This window comes from Agelaius tricolor, unplaced genomic scaffold (genome assembly GCF_023055355.1).
Source record: "Agelaius tricolor isolate 1412-34295 unplaced genomic scaffold, bAgeTri1.0.p SCAF_25, whole genome shotgun sequence".
Lineage (NCBI taxonomy): Eukaryota > Metazoa > Chordata > Aves > Passeriformes > Icteridae > Agelaius > Agelaius tricolor.
In genome coordinates, this window is record NW_027269285.1 from 10518938 (window position 1) to 10541707 (window position 22770).

Here is a 22770-nt window from a genome sequence, read left to right on the forward strand (position 1 = left end):
AGGGATGGGCTGTGGGGACAAAGACTCCTCCCCAAGGGTCCAGAGCCACCAGGCTGGGCTGTCACTGCCCCAGGGATGGGCTGTGGGGACAAAGACTCCTCCCCAAGGGTCCAGAGCCACCAGGCTGGGCTGTCACTGCCCCAGGGATGGGCTGTGGGGACAAAGACTCCTCCCCAAGGGTCCAGGGCCACCAGGCTGGGCTGTCACTGCCCAGGGATGGGCTGTGGGGACAAAGGCTGCAGGGGCTGTTGTGCCAATGGCTCCACTCCTGCAGACACTGGGAATGTCAGCTGCCCTGGACACACAGCACTGCTGCCAAATGTGGTCTGTGTGTCCGTCCATCCATCCATCCATCCATCCATCCATCCATCCATCCATGCACCCCCTCCTGTGGCAGGGATCCCAGTGACTGCTGTGTGTGGGGTCACTGGGATCACTGGGCCCTTTCCAGGGGCCAAACCCCGGAGCTCTGGGCTCTCCCTGGCCCCAGCCCATGCTGGAGCCCCTCACCATCCCTGATTGCCCAGCTCCTGTCAGAGAGCAGGGTCAGGCTGTGCTGCTTTCCCTGCAAGCTCCTGCTCCTGGGAAGATTCAGTAGAGCTGTTCCAGGAACCCCAGGGATCATTTCCTGCTGGAGCAGTGCTGGGCTCTCAGGGTGGCACAAATTACAGCATCCTTATTTTTATTTCAGCCTTCATTTGAAGGGAACGTACGAGAGAAATCTGACGCTGGCTGGGCCTGGAAGCCACAAGCACTCTGTAAACAAGCTCTGCTCTGAGATTTCCATGTTTCTTCCTGAAACACCAGGAGAACCAGCAGCACTGGCTAATTGGAAACAGCTACAGAGACTTCATTTTCTTGTTTTTTCTGGGATTTGCTCTCGGGCTGGCTCTTCCCAACCTTAATACCTGGCTGGGTTGATCAACTCTTTGGAATGTCATTTGCATAAGGGTTGATGTGCTGAGGAGAAATCACTGCCCTGGAGAGGTCAGGGATATCCAGGGGAAAAAGGAGAGAGGCCATTTCTCCTTGAGTGCTGCTTTTAAAAGGGGTCAGAGCAGAGTCTCTGACCTGAATGAATAAATAGACCCCAAGGAACACTTTACTGTGACATCCTTGGGAGCCTCTGGACACAGCCTCAAACCCTTGGGGACATTTGTCAATCAGCAGCAGAGAAACGTGCAGGTATTCCAGCCCTGCCCCCAGGGTCACAGCATCCCTGGAGGCAGCAGCACCTCAGTTCCTGGGCTGAGACAGGCTGGGAACCCCTCAGCTCCTGGGCTGGGACAGGCTGGGACAGGCTGGGAACCCCTCAGCTCCTGGGCTGGGACAGGCTGGGACAGGCTGGGAACCCCTCAGCTCCTGGGCTGGGACAGGCTGGGACAGGCAGCAGCACCAGCAGGGCTCACCCAGGCCGCGTTTTCCTCCTCAGTTTGCCCAAGGCTTGGCAGGAGGGGTCTCAAACAGCTGAGCCCTGCACACCCTGAGGGACAGAGAGCCTCTTTAGGCTCCTGCAGCTCCTCAGCTCTGAGAGTCTCTGCCCCCCTGAGCCCTGCAGAGCCAGGCCCTGGGCAGGAACAGGGCACAGACCCCAGGAATGGGGGCTGGCATGGAGGAAGCCAGGCTGGATTTGTGCAGGGCACCAGCAGAGCCCTTCCCACCACTGAATGAGTCCCAGCTCCTCAGGCTGCCTCACATTCTGGTCTAACATTCCAGCAGCCAGGAGAAGGAGATGCACACAGATGTCCTCCCTGCTGTCACCTGTGCCAGGCACCCTGCAGGACACCCACAGGCAAGCCTCACTGCCCAGCCCTGTTCACATTTTAACCTTCCTGCACTCCTGAGCTCCCAAAGCCCTGCTGCAGGGAAGGACTTCAGGCAAAGGCAGGGAATACAGGAGGGTGAGGAAAAGGGCTCAGAGAGCCCCAAACCAGCTCCTCCAGCAGGCATCACTCAGTGCTGGGGTTCACAGATGAACCCACTGGGCCCTGTCACCCCACTGGGCAGTGTCCCCACCCCAGGGACAGCCACCAAACCTGCAGGGAGGCCAGCAAACAGGGAATGGCTCCAGGTATGGAGCAATATGGACCCAGCCAGGTGAAATGCTGGGTAGTGCCTGGGAAAGGGAGGGCCAGGAAAGGTCCAGGACCAAAAAGGGGCCTGGAAGCCCCAGCTGGGGCAGACCTGAGGACAGGGTTCAGTGCAGATGTCTGAGGGACAGACCTGAGGACAGGGTTCAGTGCAGATGTTTGAGGGACAGACCTAAGGACAGGGTTCAGTGCAGATGTTCCAGATTTGCTTTTCTCCTGCTGTAAAAATGCAATTGCAAGGATGCCCAGCAAGCCTCCACAAGCTGATGTTAAGTTCAAGGAATGAGAGGGCACTTTTAGAACCACCCACTGAATTTCTTTACATCCTCCAGGTCCTGCCCATGGACTCCAGGTTCAACAGACTAAATTCAGACTGTGGCTTTTATTACCACTGCTTAATGTCTTTATTCTGAGAACCATTTTCACATGTTAGTGCTTTTATCGAAGGAGGCTGCAGTTAATTAAAAGCAGACCTTTAAACCAGTTTGTTTCTATTGCCCTTTTTTCATGATAGCCCAAGAACTATTGCATAATACCCAGGATTTACTTGAGTTTCTGCCTCACACTTCTAACCACATTCACAGGTTAAAAGCACAGTTAAAGCCTCCCCAGCCTGGCAAAGCTCTGCCATATGATCAATTCCCAGTACATCATTACCTGGGGACTGTATGAACTGAATAAAACTGACTTGGTCTTTTTACACAACATTAGAAAACCCTCTCAGTTCACCTCAGGAAGGCACCTGGATACGATGAATGCTCCCAGACCCTTCTGACATTCCCAGCATTTTCTGAAAAGGCTCTGTCTGTTTGAATTTGCATCTCCTCATAGATTGCCTGCCATATTTCATCCCAAATCAATAAAAGCTTTGTGAGCACAGATGTAAAATGATGGTGGAGGGTATTTCTAGTCCAAGGAGTTTCTCAATGCGCATTTTGCTCAGTTTACCACAACTCTGGAAGACAAAACATGCACGGCACCATCACTGCACGGGTCAAGCCATGATTTTGCTTAGAAATTAGGACATTTCAAAGGAAATACGACGGGAAAGTTGCATTGCTCTGAACCGACAGGGGCAGCGTTCCGGGGGCAGGGGGAGCCGCACGGGACCGGCCATTGCAATGTGACTGAAGGGGCTGGGGCAGGGCAGCCCGGACAAGCAGCCCCCAAAATGCTGTTTCTAAGCCCATCTATAGTTACAGAGCTGCCGTGGGATGGAAGGGATCGGCTGCATCAGCAGAACCCTCGAGCACACCGCGATTGGACAGAACCTGCCTGGAAATGGAGCCAGGGAGGGGGAACCAGGCTCAGCCCCGCTCCCCCACGGGTGAGGCAGGCAGGAAAGAGATCGGGGTTAAATTTCCCTTTGTGCCTTTTGCTCTGTTTCCATTGGGGCTTTTTCTCCTGGCAAGCCAAGTTCTGCCCTGGGCTCGATGGCAGAGAGCTGCTCCCGAGGCGCTTTTGTTCCCTGCTGAAATGCCCCTGCCCCACCGAGAACTCAGGGGAAGGCGCTGTGGGAGCCAGGCGAGCTCTGCACCCTCCCGAGGGATGGAGGAGCAGAACGCAGCTCCCGCAGGACAGAGCCTCCCCAGGGGAGAGCCTGGCACCCCCGCGAGCCTCACCCGAGCAGGACCCGGCTGCTCTCCCTCATTGCCGCTGGGATTGTGCCCCAGCCGTGCAGACCCCTCCGGGCACAGCCTTTATCCACAGGTGCAGTGCAGAGAGGATCTGGCTACAGGTCCAGAGCATCCTCTGAGCAAAGAGCCGAGCATCCACCGAGACTCCCCGGACTGGGAGGATGAAGCTTCCCCGTCAAACCCTTCCCGGGAACAGAGTCCCACACATGCATTGCTGGGGAAAGGGAGCGTGCAGAACCCACGGGAAGCCAGCTGGAAAATTCCCTGCTAAAGACCTGGCATGGGGAGCTCTTACCTGCTCGGATTTGTATTCCCAGCTAGCAGCACACCTACAGCCCCAGGCTCTCAGGGGGCATCGCGGGGGAGCTGATTGCTGCAGGTCATGGGTGTGTACAGCCAGAAGCAAAAAAAAACCGACCCAAAACAACCCCCCCAGAATCCCCCAAAAGCCACAACATGACCCAAATGAGATCCCTGCAACGGCTGTCTCGTTACAAGCAAGATGAGATGAAGGAGGGGTTTTTACTTGCTCTGAGGCATCATATGGAGCTTAATCACAGCAGTTACGTATTGGGTTCTTTTGGCCTTCAATCAAGTGTGTCATTTCGGTGGCAGCTGCCTACGTGATGCTAGCACCCTGGGCGCTCCAGTCCTGTGCCACTGCCGGCCTTGTTCAGCTATTCTACAGCTCAACAACGGGCAAATTCCATTTCCCAGGCTGCGGGAAGCTCCTCCTGTAGTCCAGCGAGCCCTTGGAGCCACCCAGGATCACACACCTCTCCTCCGGTACCCAGAGCCCACCGCAGCGCCCGTCCCGCTCTCATCTCCCGGCGCAGCCCATCCGTGTCCCGAGGACTTCCAACACTCCCAAAGCCACCGGGAGGGGACACAGCTCGCCAGGCGCCCCGCGCTAAGGGGGAGGCAGCTGCTCCACGGAAAACAGCGAAACTTGGTGGGTGGGAAAGGTCTGAGGAGCTGCTGAGTAACCGCGGAAGGGCTCGGCCAGGAGCCGGCACAGCCCCAGCCCCGCTGCAGCCCCGGGGCTGCTCGAGGGGGATGCAGGAGGCGAGCGCTGCAAATCAGGTGTTGGACCTGGTGACTGAATCAGCTGAAAGCAGCCGGGGCTGGGCTCATCACGGCTCCGAGCGGGCAGCGGGGGTCGGGCGCGACTCTGCCCGGAGCATTTCGGTTGCCGACAGCGGCATCAGGAGGTGTTCGGGGCCGGATTCCTCCGTCAAGTGCATTGGTTGGGTTTGACAGATTGATAAGGACCCGTCCATTCAAACAGATGGCGGATGCTCCCTCTGCTCCGGGATCTGGGATCTCCACCCGTGTCCGACTACCCGAGAGCAGGACACCGCATAGACACCGAGCTCTCATTACATCACCCGCTACGGACGAGCAGGGGGCCAGGACACGAATTAAAAAGGTTTTCTGGGCAGCCAAAGTGCTGTTGTGCCGCTCCATGGCAACTCCACAAACACGCGTGTGAGCGCCCACAGCCGCACACCGCCGGCGAGGGGCACGGCCGCGGATCCGGGTACCGAGGGGAGGGGATGAGCATCCCGAGCATCCCCCCGCGCACCCCGCGGCCTCCCGCGGCTCCCCCCGCGGGGATCGCTCGGCTGCCGGCCCGGCTGAGCCGGCTGGCGGCGTTGGCTGAAGCCCCAACAGGTTCCCGGTGGAGCCGCGGTGCCCCCGAGCCGGGGAGGGGAGGGCGCTGCCGGCTCCCTCCGAGCCCTCCCTCCGTCCCCGCCCGGCCGAGGGGCAGCCCGAGCTCTCCCCATCCTCGCCACCTCCTCACTCACCTCTCCACCAGCCGGCTCCTCCGCCACAGGTTTGCTCGGCTCCACTGTCCCCCCCCGCCCCTCCAGATCGCTCGCAGACGAGTTATTCAGAGGAGGATGGAGGGAGGAGGCACACAGAGATCTGGGCGGTGGGGATGGCGGAGAGAGAGAGAAAAAAAAATAATATAAAAAAAAAAAACCCCACCAAGCGAAGGAATGAAATCAAATCAAAGAAGCGAAGAACTGGACTGAACGGAGGCGATGCAGGAGGAGGAGGAGGAGAGCGGCGCGGCGCGGCAGCCCCGGCTCAGCGCCCCATGGCCCCGCAGCCCCGAGCGCAGCCCGAGCCCCGCCGCGCCGCGCCGCTCCCCCGGCCCGGCCAGGGACCACCCTCCCTCCCCTCCGCCGGCAGCCCTGCGGCGCGGCCCCCGCTAACCCCTTCCTCGCCGGGCTCCCCCTTCCTCGCCGGGCTCCCCCCTCCGCCCCAGCGCCAGCCCCAGCCCAGCCGGGGATGCTGCGCGCAGGAAGCGGCCCCAGCCCCGGGCAGGGCTCCGGGGAACGGGGGGAGCCGCTCCTTGGGGGCCGAGCCCCCCTCGGCAGGGTGCGTCTCCAGGTCTCCTTTCGGCAGGGAGCGGGGTTAAGCCGCCGGTTCCTTTTTTAGAAGCACGGAATCGTTGGTTGGAAAAGACCTCCAGGATCAAGTCCAGCCATTGCCCCGGCACTGCCAAGGCCACCAGTGACCCCTGTCCCCAAGTGCCACGCCCATCCCTCCAGGGACGGGGACTCCACCACCTCCCTGGGCAGCTCCGGCCAGTTCCTGACCACCCTTTACATGGAGGAATTTCCCCAAAATCCCCCCTGAGGCTCCCCTGGCCCAGCCTGGGGCCGTTCCCTCTGCTCCTGTCCCTGTTCCCTGGGAGCAGAGCCTGGCCCCCCCAGCTGTCCCCTCCTGTCAGGAGCTGTGCAGAGCCACAAGGGCCCCCCTGAGCCTCCTTTGCTCCAGGCTGAGCCCCTGCCCAGCTCCCTCAGCTGCTCCTGGGGCTCCAGACCCTCCCCAGCTCCACTCCCTTCCCTGGACTTGCTCCAGCCCCTCAGGGTCTGTCTTGCGTGAGGCCCAAAATTCCCCCAGCACTGGAGGTGCCCCAGCAGTGCCAGCACAGGGGACAGTCACTGCCCTCACTGCCCTGGTCACACCATTGCTGATATTGGCCAGAATGGCCTTGGACTTCTTGGCCAGCAGCAGTGGAGGAGAAGAATCCACAGCTGCAGGTGTGTCCTGTGCTCTGTGTGCACAAACTCTGCTTCTCCCTGCATCCAGGGCCCCCAGCCTGCCTGGCCCCACTGGCAGAGCCACATCACGATCCCAGGGGCTGGGAAGGAGGAGGTGCCTGCAGGAATGCCCTTCTCCCAGCCACATCTCCCCCCTTGCCTGCTGCAGTCACCTTCAGCTGGTAGCAGCACTCGGTGGAGCCGCCTTGGCTGCCCAGCTCCTGTTGGAATGCTCCTGAGGCACACAGTCCTTGGATCCCTGCCTGGCACCAGCACAGCCCCTGACCCCGGGGACAGCTGGGCCAGGACGCTCCCAGCAGGGGAAGTTTGACTGAAACCAATTTGGGCTGAAAGGAAGCAGAGATGCTGTGCTGTGACAGCAGCTGACTGCAGGAGAGGCTCTGATGGGAGCCCAGCACGGCTCAAACTGCCTCAATTGGATCTGGAAAACAGCCTGGAGAGACACCTGCCATCTCCAGCAACTCCCACAGCCCTGTGTGCATCAGACAAAGCCTGCAGAGTGTGGATCTTAGGGCTCAAAGGTGTTTAATTCACATCTTGTCTCCCTTGTACTTTTCTGCTGTAAAATCCTTCCTGTCTCCTTCCCTTCAGCTTCGTGGGTCATGTGTTCCCCATGCTGGGATTTATTGGGATCACAATGAACATGGGCTGCAGCTCAGGACCCAGGGGCAGAGGGATTTTGGCTCTCTCTGCTCCCTGTGCAGACAAACCCCACAGAAACCCCATCTCCACTGATGGTCAACTCATTTTGCTCCACCAGCTCAGCTGTCCTGCCCCAGGGGGGATTTCTGCATCCCACTGCCCCTCTCCCACTGCCTGGACATTGCCTGCACAGAGATTCAGGAATTTAGCCACGCTCCAAGTCCCTTATAAACCATCAGGGCTGGGCTAGAGTTTCACCATTTTTATTAATTTATTGGCATTCAGTGAGAAGATAATCCCTGCTCCAGGAGCAAGGCCCTCAGCACCAGCGGTGGAAGGTGAGTGATGGCACCAAATGTTGTTCAATCAGAATGAGATGCAGATGAATCTCATCCTTTTACTTTTTGTTCCTATTTTTTTCCCCTTGATCCATGAGAAAACTTTCACCTGCAAGCTCCCTCATCTCCATCTGGGCTGCCTATGTGAGTAAATGGGGGCAAACCTCCTCATGTGGGAAAGTTATTCCCTGCCTTTAGCTAATTTCCTTTCCTTCAGCTCTGGAAAACATTAACCACAAAGGTCCCAACCTTCATGGCTGAAAACAGTAGCTGGAAAACCCATTAGGCCAATATATTTATAATTAAAAATTCTGAAAGGAACGAGTCCTCATTAATCCCCAAATAGATCCAGAATATCTCCAGGTTGTGTCCACATCAATAGGGGCAGCCCACGGCTCTTTTCCCTTTTTTCTTTGTTACAGTGCAGAGCTGGTCACTCCAAACCCTCTGGTTTTCAGCTTCTCCTGGGGCTGAGGGGGGGATGGACCTCTCCAGGAGGATGGGGCTTCCCTGGGGATCAGCCCTGGGATGTTTGGAATACAGCAGAGCCGATAAAACCCTAAGGTGCCACAGAGAGTGATGGCAGCAGGGCAGGCGGCTGTCCCTGCCTGGGGACACTGTGGGTGTCACTCCCAGGGTGACCAGCACCTGCTGAATTCCCCAGGAGCTGCTCCCTCCAGTCAGGCTCCTCCCTGGGGCCCAGCTCGTGGGGAGCTGCCCAGCAAAGCCACCCCCAGGGCAGGGCAGGGTCCTGGTTTGGGAGCCCAGCCAGGGGTGAGGGACCACGGAGCAGCAGCAGCAATAAATTGGGTGTCCAAGGGGAGGCAGGGCAAGCCAGGCTATGGCTCCAGGAGAGCCGTGTGCCTCTCCAAGATCCCTTGTAGCCAAAGGGGAGGCCTGGAGGGCCAAACTTCGGGGTCCCTCAGAGAAGAAAGTCCTCGATGGGATTAAAGAGCTTTGTTCTGTTAGTTAGGAATGGGCCTCTGGAATGAAAAGCCCAGAAAATCGGGAAGGCCCTTGGAGGGGGGAGCTCTGCAATCCTCCCTTCCCCATAGTGCTCAGAGGGGGCTCTGCCCACTCCAGTGTGGAATGTCCTGGGCAACACCCACTGTCCCCACCCCGGGGAGGGCTCAGGAGCCTTTCCCACCCTCGAGTAGGAGAGGTTTTCCAACCTCCAGCCCACATTTTCAGTATTGCTTAATTCCACCCCATTATTTCTGATGAAACACTTGGTGGAAGGAGTACAATTGCTCCCTAGCCTGGATTTTCATGTTTTAAAGGTGCTTAATTATTCCAGGAGAAACTTTTATTTTTCCTTTTCCTCCACCTCGCTTCTGCACTGGATGCTTTCTCCTGGAGTTTAATTAGCACATTTCAGAATGGAATATTGAGATTAAATCACTGCTGGGCGAGCTCTGCTCCAGGATTGATGATCCTTGGGCACAGCTTTTGTTGGAGCTGCCAGCTCAGGCCATGGATTTATGGATCAAAGGGTTCTTTGGGCCGGGAGTGGTGCCGCAGCGGGCTGGGGACACGGGCCAGGCTGCCAGCCTTGTTCCCCCACAGCCACAGAAAGGAGGGATGAGGGGGCTGGGGGTGATGTCGGGGTGGGCAGGCCCTGACACGGAGCAGCTGCGGCTGTCTCAGTCCTGGCAGTGCCCCAGGCCAGGCTGCAGCTCCCTGGGACAGTGGAAGGGGTCCCCAGGGCAGGGGTGGCACTGGACCCCTTTGAAGGGGTGGCACTGGACCCCTTTGAAGTCCCTCCAAATCCCGAGCACCCCGGGCTCCCCCTGGGCACCCTGCAGCCCTGCAGGCCCAAGGAGGGCAGGCACAGCCCAGCAGCAGGGCTGGCACAGCAGCACCTCAGCCCCACCATCTGTGGGATCCATGGCAGCCTCTCCCAGAGCCTGGGGCTGGCTGCAAGCATCAGATGTAGGCACAGCTTTGGCTCCAGGCCAGCCCCTTTCCTGCTGCCTCAAATGCCAGCATTTTGATTCAAGCTCATCTGCAAATGCTAAAAAAGCTGCAGCTTTGCAACAGAGTCCACCCTGGTGGAGCTCATTGAACGGAGACCTTGAGGGAGGGGGAAGATCCCAAACCTTTAATTGTGTTACCTCACCCAGCTAAAGGCACAGACACCCACAGGGATCTTCTCCCAGAGAGGCTCCAAACACTTGTGGCTTCCCTGGGGCCAGGGAACCCTCTGTGGACAGGAATTTTTGCTTACAGCCCTTGCAGGAAGGCTCCTCATGCCAGGAGCTCCTGTGAGGGGGATTATCCCAAAAACTCCCAGCAATGCCCATGTGGGAGACAAGAACACCTCCAGTTGGTGCTGCTGGGCAGGCTGGCTTTCCTCTGGTCACTCAGAGCAGCTCTGGCACAGAGTGCAGCAGAAGTGGGTGAGGTTTCACCCTTCAGAGCCCACAGACTGAGCCCCAGCCCCAAAGCCAGCAGGAATTTCAGCAGCCAGGGCTGGGGGGGCTCTCTGGGGTTTGTTTTGCTCTTTGAAAGATAGCCCTGTAATTTAGTGACTCATCCATTCTCCAGCCTTTGTTGCTTTTCATTTTCAACATCTTTAAGCTGTTTGTGGAGAATGTGCTTATTTTTAGACTTCCCATCAGGGAGAGGCATCTGAGCTGAGGGAAGAGCTCCATTGAGGCTTTGGTGTCTGGGGTGTTAATGGGCAAATTTCCTGCTGGGGAGAGATTTCCTTCCTTCCTTCCTTCCTTCCTTCCTTCCTTCCTTCCTTCCTTCCTTCCTTCCTTCCTTCCTTCCTCCCTCCCTCCCTCCCTCCCTCCCTCCCTGCACTGGGAGCAGGAGGGGTTCACAGGCTGTGCCCTGGGGGTCTCTGGGGTGCACCGAGATCTGAGCCCCTGGAGGGAGGAGGAAGAGGATGGATGCAGGGAAAACCAACAAATCTTGGGGCATCAGGAATAAAGAGGCCTCAGGATCTCAAATCATCCTTATCAAACCTGCAAATCTCTGTCCATAGTCAGAAATTCTCTGTCCCATGGCACAGACTGGCAGCAGGAAGGGCAGAGGAGGAGAGCAGCCCTCAGCCAAGAGCCAACCCCCATTTCTCTCCCCTGCAGCAAATCATGAGGAGTATTGAGTAATTCTGCTTAATTCAGGTTTGTTTGTTCTTTCTTTTTAAAAGCAATGTTTTTATTTGAAAAAATTAAGTCAATTTTTTCCAGAAAATTGACAAAACAGAAGATGCTTTTTGAGTTAATGAATAGGTTTGGGGTTGGATTGGTTTGTGAAGTCTGACACCTCCTCATTTTGGTTTGCAGCTCCAAATTCTTGTGGGGAGCTTTAAAATGAAAGGAAATTTCAAAATGAAAATTGGCTCTGTTGCACACCGAGCCAGGCATCTGATCAGGAAAAAAAAAAGGGAAAAAAAAAGCCCAATCCTGCCTGCTTCTTTCTTTCTTTCTTTCTTTCTTTTAATTTAATTAAGTCAATGGAGAACGGAAAGGCCTCAAATGAAAACCACACTGGCCCCAAACGTCTCCAAGGCTCCAGATGTGAATTCCTGCACCTTCTGCTGGCGAGCACATCCTGGCTGTCCTCCAGCACTCGGGCACAGCCCCTGCTCAGGAAGGAGAGCAGGAGCCAGGGATGGCCTGGAAAAGGCCAGGAGGTGGCTGCAGTCCATCCCTGGAATATGGGATCATCCAGACCTGAGCTCAGCTCTCAGGGCACATCCCATGGACTCTGCTTTGCTCCATGGAGCCATTTGGGGTTTGCCATCCTGTGCCACCCCCTGTCCCCAGTGTTGGAGCGTTGGGGGGCAGGACAGTGGGGATGAATGGAGAGCAGAGATCTCTGCAGCCAGGTCAGGAACTTGGGGTTTATTGCAAAGGGCCTGGGGCAGGGCCCTGCTGGGAGCTGCCAGGCACAGCTCAGAGCAGGCCTGAGAGAAGAGAGGGGCAGAGAGGATGAGAGGGTAAGAGAGTAAGGGAGTAAAAAGGTAAGAGAGCGATTGTTCCAATACAATAAATCTTCTTCTGTGTTGAATATTCTCATTCTCACTGACCAATCTAGTACAATATACAAATCCTATAGCATTTACATACAGCCTATAAGAATCATTACATTACCACACTATGTTACATTTTAAACCCTTAAAACTCCTCTTTGGGCCCCTTCTGCCAAGCTGTAGGGTCTGCTCTGACCCTTGGGCCTGTCTGCAAGCAGAGGGTGTTCCATCAAAAGGGGATCACCTTCAGCTGGCCATGCCATTGTTTTCCAGTTGTTCAGTAACTGAGGGATCTCAAAGCTTGCTTTCATTTCAATCTCACTTATAGTTTCTATATTCTCAAAATCTTTTGCCAGGCAATCATATTTATAAGGCTTTCCTGTTTCATCTTCCCCAGCACCCAGGTGTCCCTCGGTGTCCCAGCCCAGGCTCAGCCTCAGCACGGCCCCAGAGGTGGTGCCAAGGAGCTGCTCCCCCAGCCAGCCCGGGCAGGGTCCTGGGCCAGCTCCAGGGAGCCTTTCCAGGCCACCTTTGTAACTGCAGGGAGAGCCACAGTGCTGATGGATGGCTGGGAGTGCTCCCTGGTGCCTGGTGTCCCCGCCCTGTGCCTGGCTGTCCCCCCCTCTGTGCCTGGCTGTCCTCTCCCTGTCCTGGCTGTCCCCTCCCCTATCCTGGCTGTCCCCCCCTCTGTGCCTGGCTGTCCTCTCCCTGTCCTGGCTGTCCCCTCCCTGTCCTGGCTGTCCCCTCCCCGGTGCCACCGGCCAGGCAGGGCAGGGCCCCTCTGCTCCTCATTCCCCGGAGCAGCTCCGGAGGCTCCTGGCCGTGTTTGACCTCCTGGCACAGACACAGGACCCAAAGCTGCTCAGCCACGAGCCAGAGCTCTGTGCTCTGCTCTGCTGTCCCCACCCCACGGGCTCGTGGTGGCACAAGGGACTCCCCTGGGGGAGCTGCCCCACCTCGTGTTCCCAAGGTCCTGCACCCTCTCTTTCCATTTCCGTAAATTGTGGAATCGCAGAATCCCGGAATGGGTTGGGTTGGAGGGACCTCAAAGCCCATCCAGTGCCACCCCTGCCATGGCAGGGACACCTCCCACTGTCCCAGGCTGCTCCAGGCCCCAATGTCCAGCCTGGCCTTGGGCACTGCCAGGGAGCCAGGGATCCACAGCTGCTCTGAGCACCCTGTGCCAGGGCCTCACAGGGGAGAATTCCCTCCCAGTATCCCATCCATCCCTGCCCTCTGGCTGTTAAAACCATTCCCTTTGTCCTGGCACTCCATGCAAAGCACAAGGATGTTTTTTTGTTGCATCTAAAACTTTCCATGAGCCACAGGGAAACCCCCAGAGGGGCTTAGAGGTGAACCCCAGGCCTGGGTGAAGGCCCTGATGGAGCAGGTGAGGAGCACACCTGAAGCACAGAGAGGGGCATTCCCTGCTCAGGAACAGCCCCTCTGAGGAGCTGGCTCAGGGAACAGGAGGCAGGAGGGTCCATGTGCCCTCTGGGGGGCTGGGGGGACAGTGACAATGGGATGGTTTGTGCCAATATTTACCAGGCCAGCTGCCCCAGCCCCACCCAGCACCCCGAGCCATCAGCTGGGGGCACCTGTCCCAGGAGGGCAGGAGACAATCCCAGAGTTAATCACTGAGTGCTTGGGCCCAGAAATGCAGTGGCTTAAGAGAAAATCTCACTGTATTTTTTTTTTAATAAAAGCCTTTCTGCAGTAGATTCAACCCAGAAAAACCTTGCTCAGTCTGTGGATTGCAGTGCAGGTATGAGCCAAATACATGGTGAAAAGGAGATAAACACCGTGTCCTCCTGCATGGCCACGGGAGACAAATTCCCCATTTAGAAAGCCAATAAAAATGTATTTCTTTTAGAACAACTGCATTCACGGCACATTGTTTCTGTGAGAAAAATATGTTAGTGACTTTGAACTCCTCCAATGCCATCCAGAACATATTTTTTTCCCCAAAGTGTCTCGAAAGTAGCAAAAATTACGAAAGAATTAATGACTGTTAACAGCTGAAACAGATGGTCTGCTGTGAGTCCCCACAGCCTCATGCAACTGTGAGTCAAGCCATTTTTCAAAATGGTGAAGAAAGAAAAGTAATAAAAAAAAAAAAAATCAATTTCCAAGGCTACCAGGCTTCCAAAATTCGGCTTCCAAAATTCCACTCGGACTTCCCAGGCGAAGGCAGCAGGAAAGGAGGGGCCGGCTCGCTCGGGCCCCACCTTTGGCTGCAGCCCGGGGTCCCTCTGCCCTCCCGGGAGATGCTCGGGGTTCGTCCGCGCTCAGCAGCGCCTGGGGCGGGTTCTGCTCCAGGGTCAGAGCCAGCATCCTCCCCGCACCCCGGCGTCCCCACGGCCACCCCGGGGGCAGCGGCGTCCCCCCATCCCCTCCCTCCCTCCCTCCATCCCTCCCTGCCAGCGCCGGGAAGGGCCCGCAGAGCACGAAAGCACTTGCCAGGAGGGGAACTCCGGTTGCCGGCTCCGCTGCGGCGGCTCCTCCTTCTCGCCCGGAGACTCATCCCCGCGGCCACCTTCACGCTTGGGCTGCCCCTCTGCCGGCTCCTGGATCAGCCCCATCGGGCACTCGAGTCGGCGGGGCCCGGGCGCGGGGCGAGCTCATCATGGGGCCAGGCGAGCCCGGAGCGCGACTCTGCGGAGGAGCGACACAAACTTCAGCGCACGCACGGCCAGGCTTTATCATTTATTTAAACCCCCCAGGTCAATAATTCATGCCGAGGAGCGGGACAGCAGCGGCAGCGCCGGCACCGAGCGGCCACATCTGGAACAGATGTTCGGTTCCCAATACAAGCGGGGCTCGGGGGAATGCACAGTGCCAGGGAACGGTGCGGGGCACGGCCCTGCTCCCTCGGGGCACCAGCCATGGGCTCCTGGGCTGGCACAGAGTGGGTGGAAGGGGCACCAGCCAAGGGCTCCTGGGCTGGCACAGAGTGGGTGGAAGGGGCACCAGCCACGGGCTCCTGGGCTGGCACAAAGCGAGTGGAAGGGGCACCAGCCAAGGGCTCCTGGGCTGGCACAGTGCAGGTGGAAGGGGCAGGGCTGGCTCCAGCTGCAGCCCGGGCTGGGGGAGCTCAGACCCACAGTTCCACAGGCGCTCCTTGGCAGTGCTGGGCACAGGCTGGAAAGGCTCCTGCACACACCCGCACGGGCATCCATGAGCCCCCTGGCCAGGAGGCCGCTGCCATTGGTGCCAGCCCGGAGTGCCTCGCTCGGGGTCCCCCCAGCGGCCCCAGAGCTGTGCCAGGAGGTGGCACCGGGCAGAGCTGACCCCAGCCCGCACTGCCGGGCTGTGCCGGGACAAGAGGAGCACCTTTCATCGGCAGGTGTCACCCCCGGGGTGTCCCCTCAGCGAGTGTCACCTCCCCAGTAGTGACACACAAACCCTCCAAGCCTGACAGCCCCTCTGTGCCGTGCTACCGAGCCCCTGCCCATCCCCACAGGGCCCTGAGGCCACTCCCAGCCCAGGCCACAGCTCCCCTTCCCCTCCCATGCCCAGCGGGGCCATGCCAGGGCTCCTCGTGGCCACAGCTCCCCTTCCTCTCTGCAGCCAGGACATGGCCATGGCAGGGCCCCTGTGGCTGGGACTGGCTGGCCCTGTCCCCATTCCTTTAGGGACAGCAGCCGTGAGCAGGGAGCGATGGAGCAATGCTGCCAGGCACCTGCTGTGCTTTAGGGACTGCTTTAGGGACTGTCCTGTGCGGGGCCAGGAGCTGGAATTCATCCTCCCCACTCAGGACATTCCAGGAACCTCTGATCCTTCAGCCAGGCTCTCCCCGTGCTCTGACATTTATTTATTTATTTATTTATTTATTTATTTATTTATTTATTTATTGCTGGCCCGGGTGCCCCCGGGTGCCCCACAGATGCCCCTCGTTATCCTTCCTGACACCGGCTCCGGGCCAGCCGCGCTCCTGCCGGGCCCCGGGCCCCGCCCCGGCTGTCCCCTCCCTGTGTCCCCTCCCTGTGTCCCGTCCCTGCTGTCCCTGCCCATCTGTCACTCGCCAGCTGGCCTCGCTCGCCCTTTCTGTGGAAGGTGAATTGAAAGCAATAATTTCTTTGCCTGCAATTGCACAACACCTCAAGCACCTGAGCTCTGACCCAGCCCTCCAAGGTGTATTATTATTAATTATAATTATTATTAATTATTATTATTACTACCAGCACTGTTATCCCAGCCCTCTGAGGGCATCTTCTTGACACAGTCCTTATGCTTTGGGCTACCTCTTTTATCTCTGTGATTTGCAGCACCTCCTCTGATATCTGAGCTCCATTCTTTGGGCAATGCAAACTTGGAGATGACTTTCAGCACAAATTTTCTCCCTGAAAATAAATTTTTTCTTGCTCCTCTTCCCAAATGTGAACCTTGCACTTTACTCTGCCAGCCAGCCACCTAATGCCAGTAAGAAATGGACTTTTCTTTTCCCTAGATAATGACTGATCTTGCAGATTGGATAATGAAATAAGTAATGCCATTAGCAGCCCCTTAATCAGTGGTGAGCAGTGAATAACACCGAGACTGCTCCTGAAGGACAGGGAAAGGGGAACTAGGCAGAAATGGGGAAACCACCCAAAATCCAGTCCCCTGCTCACCACATTTCTTTTTTACTGCCGAGTGCCTAACAATCAATGCCTGGGGCATCCAGCCTTGCGCCAGCCTGTCCAGGTGAGGTGTCTGTGCTCAGGAGAGTCCCTGCACATCCTAAATCCTGCTGAATTCCACACTTAGCAGGCAGTCACTTCATTTCTGTCCCTGCCTTGTGCAGGATGTGAAAAAAGAGGGAGGAATCCAGGAGGGCCCTTCCCTGCAGTGCCATTAACAGTGGTGGTGGCACAACACAGCCACAGCTGCAGCAGGATCTGTCCCCACCCTCAGGACCTGTCCCATCCCTGGCTGTGCCTGAGCCACATTCCCGAGCATTCCCGGTGCTGGACCAGGGGCTTGTTGCTGTCCTGCCAGCAGGTGACAAACAGGAGATGCTGGAGCAGATGAGAAATGAGATCTGAGCAGAGTCACCCCGGGGGAGCAGCTCCCCCTGGAGCAGGGCTGTCCCGTGCCTCTGGTGTCTGTCTCTGTGTTATCTCCACCCACAGAGAACGTGGCACCCCTGGGCTGGGTCTCCAGTCCCCATCCAGACACGGCTCTACCAAAGCTCAGCTGCTCTGACAGCTCCCCTCCACCTTCCAATCCCAGGATCACTGAGCTCGGAAAAGATCTCCAGGATGAAGCCTAAGCTGTGCCCCATCCCCACCTTGTCCCGAGCCCAGAGCTCTGAGTGCCACATCCAACCCTTCCTTGGACACCTCCAAACCTCCCTGGGCAGCCCCTGGCAGTGCCTGAGCCCCCTTTCCATGGGGAAATTCCTGCTGATGTCCCCCCTGCCCCTCCCCTGGCCCAGCCTGAGGCCGTTCCCTCTGCTCCTGTCCCTGTTCCCTGGGAGCACAGCCCGACCCCCCCGGCTGTCCCCTCCTGTCAGGAGCTGTGCAGAGCCACAAGGGCCCCCCTGAGCCTCCTTTGCTCCAGGCTGAGCCCCTGCCCAGCTCCCTCAGCTGCTCCTGGGGCTCCAGACCTTCCCCAGCTCCATTCCCTGCCCTGGACACATTCCAGCCCCTCAGGGTCTTCCTTGGAGCAGCCCAGAACAGGACACAGGGCTGGAGGTGCCTCATCCTCCAGGTGTGGCCTCAATCTTTGTGCCGAGTGGCCCGGCAGGGATTTTAGGAAGAGCTCCATTGTGAGTAAACACCACCCTGAACTGCTGAGAACCTTTCCCCAGGAGTGCTCACTCTGGGAGAGAGGAAGATCAGGAACAACAACCCTAAAACTAAAAATTATCAAAGAGAAGACTGAATGGGACCCTTTTGAACCCCCTCGGTAAGACACCTCCTCCATCCTCACCTCCAGCCCTCTCACAGCACCGCAGTGAGGCTGTGAACACCTTGGTGTCCCTGAAAGGGTTAATTGGGAAGGCATTTTCCGCCCAGCCCCTCGCTGGCCCGGCACTGGAGCTCCTGGCCCTGCTTCCCTCTCTCCTTGGAGCCAGCCCGACGGTGACTCACGGAGCTCATCCCGGTTTGGTGACACTTGTCACCCGAATGTGCTGCTGGGGAGAGCCAGGAGGGGCACGAACACGGGCACGGAGCAAAGGTGGGGCTCGTCCTAACCGGGGGTGACGCTGCTTTCTTTTCTCTGATAATCAGTGCTGCTCAGAAGAGGAGAACCCAGCTCTAAGGGAAAAGAAGGGTCCTCACATCACTTCTTCCATCAGGCTGACACCTCTTCATCTCAGGGAATTTAACATCTGTTACATAATTCAGGGAACATGTGGTTATTTTCCAGGCTTATTAATAGCCCAAACCCCACAGCTTAAATGGAAATGAGCAGCTGCTCCAGACTTCACCTCTGGAGCGGGGCTGGGAGCTGGGAGCAGGTACCGGGTGGGGCTGGCTGGGGCTCAGGGCTCCCCCTGCCGCAGCCTGGGCTGATGCTCACACAGCTGCACTCCCGCATTCCCCCCGGCCTCCTTCCCTTCACATCTCATTTTTCTTTCCAGGAGAGGCAGAGGATGGTGGAGAGGGTTGGGGAAGTGCAGAGAGGAGTGGAGGGAGACAGTGGATCATTGTACACTCTGTCCCAAACCAATTCCATTCACAGGTCACTCAGTCACTTCCCAGATGTCCAACAGGGCTTGCAGGCACTTCCAAGGCAGGATTCAATCCTGAATGCCCGAGCTGCCCTCTCACTTGGGGAGCAGGCTGAGGAAGGCCCTTGGCACCTGGACAGAAGGTGGGAAGGTTTCTGTGGCTCTGTGGCTGTGGGGATGAAGGGCAGCTCATGAGCACTCCTCTCCACCCTGGAATAGTGCCGTGGATGCTCCCTGGTGTTTCCAGGTGGGATTTGGGCTGGGCAATAGGTAAAGGTGAGGCTGCAGCTGGGACACAGGCGTGTACAGGATATTCCTGAGACACACAAGCACAGCTCACATCAGGCAAAGGAGAGGCAAAGCCCTCAGCCACCTCTGGCCCATGCAGGGACACATTCATGGATCATACAAATGATCTCCTCACTCTCTGATGGTCTTAGCAGAACCCAAAGTTCATCTTGATTCAGTCCCAAATCCCTCTGTGGCTTTAATCCAGCACAGAAAACCCAAACCTGACAAACAATGGGGGCTGGGGAGAACCTCCTCATTTCCTGGCAGTCCCTAAGAACCAGGAAGATCTGCCCAGAGGGGGTGAGGCCACTGGAGCCTGCAGGGAGGAGGAGGAGGAGGCTCTGGGCACTCTGGGTGGCAGTGGGAGGAGGGCACCGTGCCCGAGGGTCAGGCAGGGACTGGGCACAGCAGGGAGAGCTCCCAGCTCAGGAGCTGCTCCGGCTCCAGGAGATGCCTGAACACCCCCAGGGCAGGGCAGGGCTCACCCAGCTCATCCCAGGGGACAAACAGGCAGGAAATTGGGGGTTCTGCATGTTCAGTGAGTGTCAGTGCTTCACCCAGGGCAAACCCCCCAAAGCCACGCTGGCAGCTGGGAGGGGACTCCAGGGACAAGCCTTGGCTCAAGGCTGCCTTCAGCAGCAGCAGGAGCTGCCTCCAGGCACCACATCCCAGCTTCTGCCTCCTGCTGCACCAAGGCTGAGCCTCAGGACTGCAAACTGCAATTTCCACGTGGTCAGGAGCCATGGGCCACAGACTGTGCCTGGGAGAGCTGGAACGGGAGCATGGACAGAGCCTGGAGCTGGGCTGGGACTGGGGATTTTCCAGCAATCTCCAGACCCTGCTGCCTTGGCTGTTCCCAGCCCAGGGATAGGCTCAGCTCTCCACTCTCCCCACTGGAGAGCTTCTCATGCAAACTAAAATGATCTGGTAAAAAAAAAAAATGTGAACAATTCCTTTAAATCTGAAATCCCCAAATCCAAACTGCTTCTGCTGCTCCCAAACTGCTCCTGCTGCTCCCAAACTGCTTCCTGACCCAAACCAGAAGGGACCATTTTGGCAGAGGAAAAGAGCTGTCAACTTCAGCAGAGTTTGACTCAAATTTTCTTTTTTTCCCTCCCTGTAGCCACCTTTTTTCATCCCCACCCAGCTGAAAGTTCACTCATTTTTACTTTTACAGGCATATTTTCCCTGTTCACCAAGCCATGCTTATCTGACCTCCTGGATCTGTAACAATCATTTCTTATTCCTTCTCCTGTACCTGCCCTGATCCTCTTAGCTTTGCTGGAAGGATTTGGACAAAAATACTATTTTTGACATCCTGGGATTCTTTGACAGACTCTTCCATTCCAGCTGCTATTTTTTGCCTACATATCCTGTTCCCAAAACCTGCAGGGTGGCAGTTCTGGGGTCAATTTGACTTAAACAATTCAGTTTATTAGCACAAATACACAGCCACAGGATATTAGGGAAGGATTGTGCTGAGTACCTAAAAGCTCTTGGAAATGTAGGAATCATCCAATTAAGTCTGTTACCCAACAAGAGCTTCACACACTGCTCACAGTCTTTAGAAAAAGCAACTGGCAACGTCAGAAAAATTATAAATTGACAATTCCCAGTGACTGACCTCCTGTTCCTATTGTGCATTTGCCATGGAACGAAAGAAAAACAGGAAAGAGTCTTGCCAAGGTATGGGGAAGAAAACAACAACAACAAAAATGAATGAGATTTTGTTGGCAGAACTTGCAAATTATTCCTGCTCCCGTTCACCCAACTTCCGTCACATAATTGCCGTGTGCTGCAGCAAATTCCCTGGAAATGCTTCTGCTGGGAGGATGGAAGCAGCAGTTTGTGCAGAGCAGGAGGCTCCTGTCCTCAAAGCCCCAGCCAGGAATGAGGCACGAGCAGGAGAAGGAAGGAGGAACAGGGTTTGGGTCCAACCAGGCAGGTCTGGGTCGAAGCCAGGCTCCAGCAGGTGCTTGTGAGGATGGCCAGGCTGGATGGAAGGAAAATCAGTGTGGAATGGCAGAGCTGCCTTAAGGAATGGCAGAGCTGCCCTGAGGAATGGCAGAGCTGCCCTAAGGAATGGCAGAGCTGTTCTGGAATGGCAGAGCTGCCCTGAGGAATGGCACAGAGCTGCTCTGGAATGGCAGAGCTGCTCTGGAATGGCAGAGCTGCCCTGTGGAATGGCAGAGCTGCTCTGGAATGGCTGAGCTGCCCAGGGATGGCAGAGCTGCTCTGGAATGGCAGAGCTGCTCTGGAATGGCAGAGCTGCCCTGTGGAATGGCAGAGCTGCTCTGGAATGGCTGAGCTGCCCAGGGATGGCAGAGCTGCCCTAAGGAATGGCAGAGCTGCTCTGGAATGGCAGAGCTGCCCTAAGGAATGGCAGAGCTGCTCTGGAATGGCAGAGCTGCCCTGAGGAATGGCACAGAGCTGCTCTGGAATGGCAGAGCTGCCCTGAGGAATGGCACAGCTGGTCTGTGGAGTGGCAGAGCTGCCCTGACTCAGAGCTGCAGCCTCTGGGCCAGGGGAGGTTCAAACCACACTTTGGGCTCTCAGAGATGCCCAGAGGTGCTGAAACTCAAGCAGGGCTTCAGCAGCAGTGTGAGGGCATGGATGTGCTCAGCCAGCCAAGGAGGCCTCTTCCATCCCACCTCCACATCCTGCTCCTGGCTGCAGCAGCAGCTCCTGGAAATTCCAGTGGGGAAGCCAAATCCCCCAGGCCACACCACTGCTCCTCATGCTGGCACTGACCCAGCCTGGAGTGTCGGCTCAGGAGGGACAGAGGGGACCTGCTCCATGGTGGGAATGACCAAAGCAGTGCCCAGGGGTGGCCCCAGAGCAGGGAGAGCCCTCCCCGAGGGTCCTGCAGGCTCTGAGCTCTGTGAGCAGAGCTGAGTGCTGGAGACACTCAAGGGAAAAGGGAGAAATTCCATCCACCCTACCCAAAAAGCTCGGTCAGGAGCAGATGCAAACAAAGCTGCAGTGGAGGTGGGGGAGACAGGGTGGGAACAAAGGTACCTGCAGGGAATGAAATATCTGGAATGGGCTCCATGGGCAGGGTGTGGGTGGGACCCTGGTGAGGACACTCAGGGCATCACAGAACCATGGAATATCCTGAGCTGGAAGGGACCACAGGGATCATCCAGTGCAGCCCCTGGCCCTGCACAGACACCCCAACAATCCCACCCTGGGCATCCCTGGAGCTCCTGGAGCTCTGGCAGCCTCAGGGCTGTGCCCATTCCCTGGGCAGCCTGGGCAGTGCCCAGAACCCTCTGGGGGAAGAACCTTTCCTGATCTCCACCCTAAACCTCCCTGGCCCAGCCCCAGCTGTTCCCTGGGCCCTGTCCCTGTCCCCCAGAGCAGAGATCAGTGTCTGCCCCTCCTGTGCCCCTCATGAGGACGATGCAACCATGAGAAGTCTCCCCTCAGTCTCCTCAGCTCCAGCTGAACATTCCAGTGCCCTCAGCTGCTCCTCTTCCCCTCAAGGCCACTCACTTTCTTCATGGCCTCCTTTGGATGCTTCTTAATGGATTCATGGCTATCCTAATGGATTCATGGCTTTCCTGCATTGTGGTGCCCCAAACTTCACCCAACATTCGAGATGAGGCTGGCCCAGCCCAGAGCAGAGCAGGACAATCCCTCCCTGGTGGCACTGGTGGCCCCAGGACAGGGTCACTGCCCTCAGGGCTCTGACAGCACCAAGGCTTGATCCCAGCCTTTGGAAACATGGGAAGCACTGGGATGCAGCTGGTGAATACCTAAACCCTTGTCAGCTGTGCTGGCATCTCAGAGTGCTCCTCTGGAAGTGGCCCTGTGCTACAGAACCACATTTATGGAATCTCTGAGGCTGGACAGAGCTGCAGGCCCATCAGGTGTGACCTGTGGCCACCCTGCACCAGCCCAGAGCAGCAGTGCCAGGTGATTTCAATGACCCACGGCTGTTACAGCTCAAAGCTCTTGGTGCTCCTGAGGAAATCAGGAACTCCTTTTCCTGGCTCAGGAAAGCAAGTGTAAGGATTTGTAAGAGAAAGGGGCACAGTCTCCACCTCAGC

General features: G+C 57.1%; 1 protein-coding gene across 5 annotated transcripts in view; it reads right to left on the reverse strand.

Moving 5' to 3' along the window:
- Positions 1 to 22770, reverse strand: part of CALN1 (calneuron 1) — a 172294-nt gene that overhangs the window by 138763 nt on the left and 10761 nt on the right. For 2 of the 5 annotated variants that reach the window (XM_071448254.1, XM_071448255.1), the window contains exon 2: positions 14227 to 14421. In XM_071448254.1, the coding sequence (XP_071304355.1) occupies positions 14227 to 14348 (122 nt within the window). In that variant the 5' untranslated portion in view covers positions 14349 to 14421. Of the gene's footprint in view, positions 1 to 4022; positions 4230 to 5535; positions 5852 to 14226; positions 14422 to 22770 lie in introns of those variants that run through there. The other 3 variants (XM_071448258.1, XM_071448256.1, XM_071448257.1) reach the window with 3 other exon arrangements.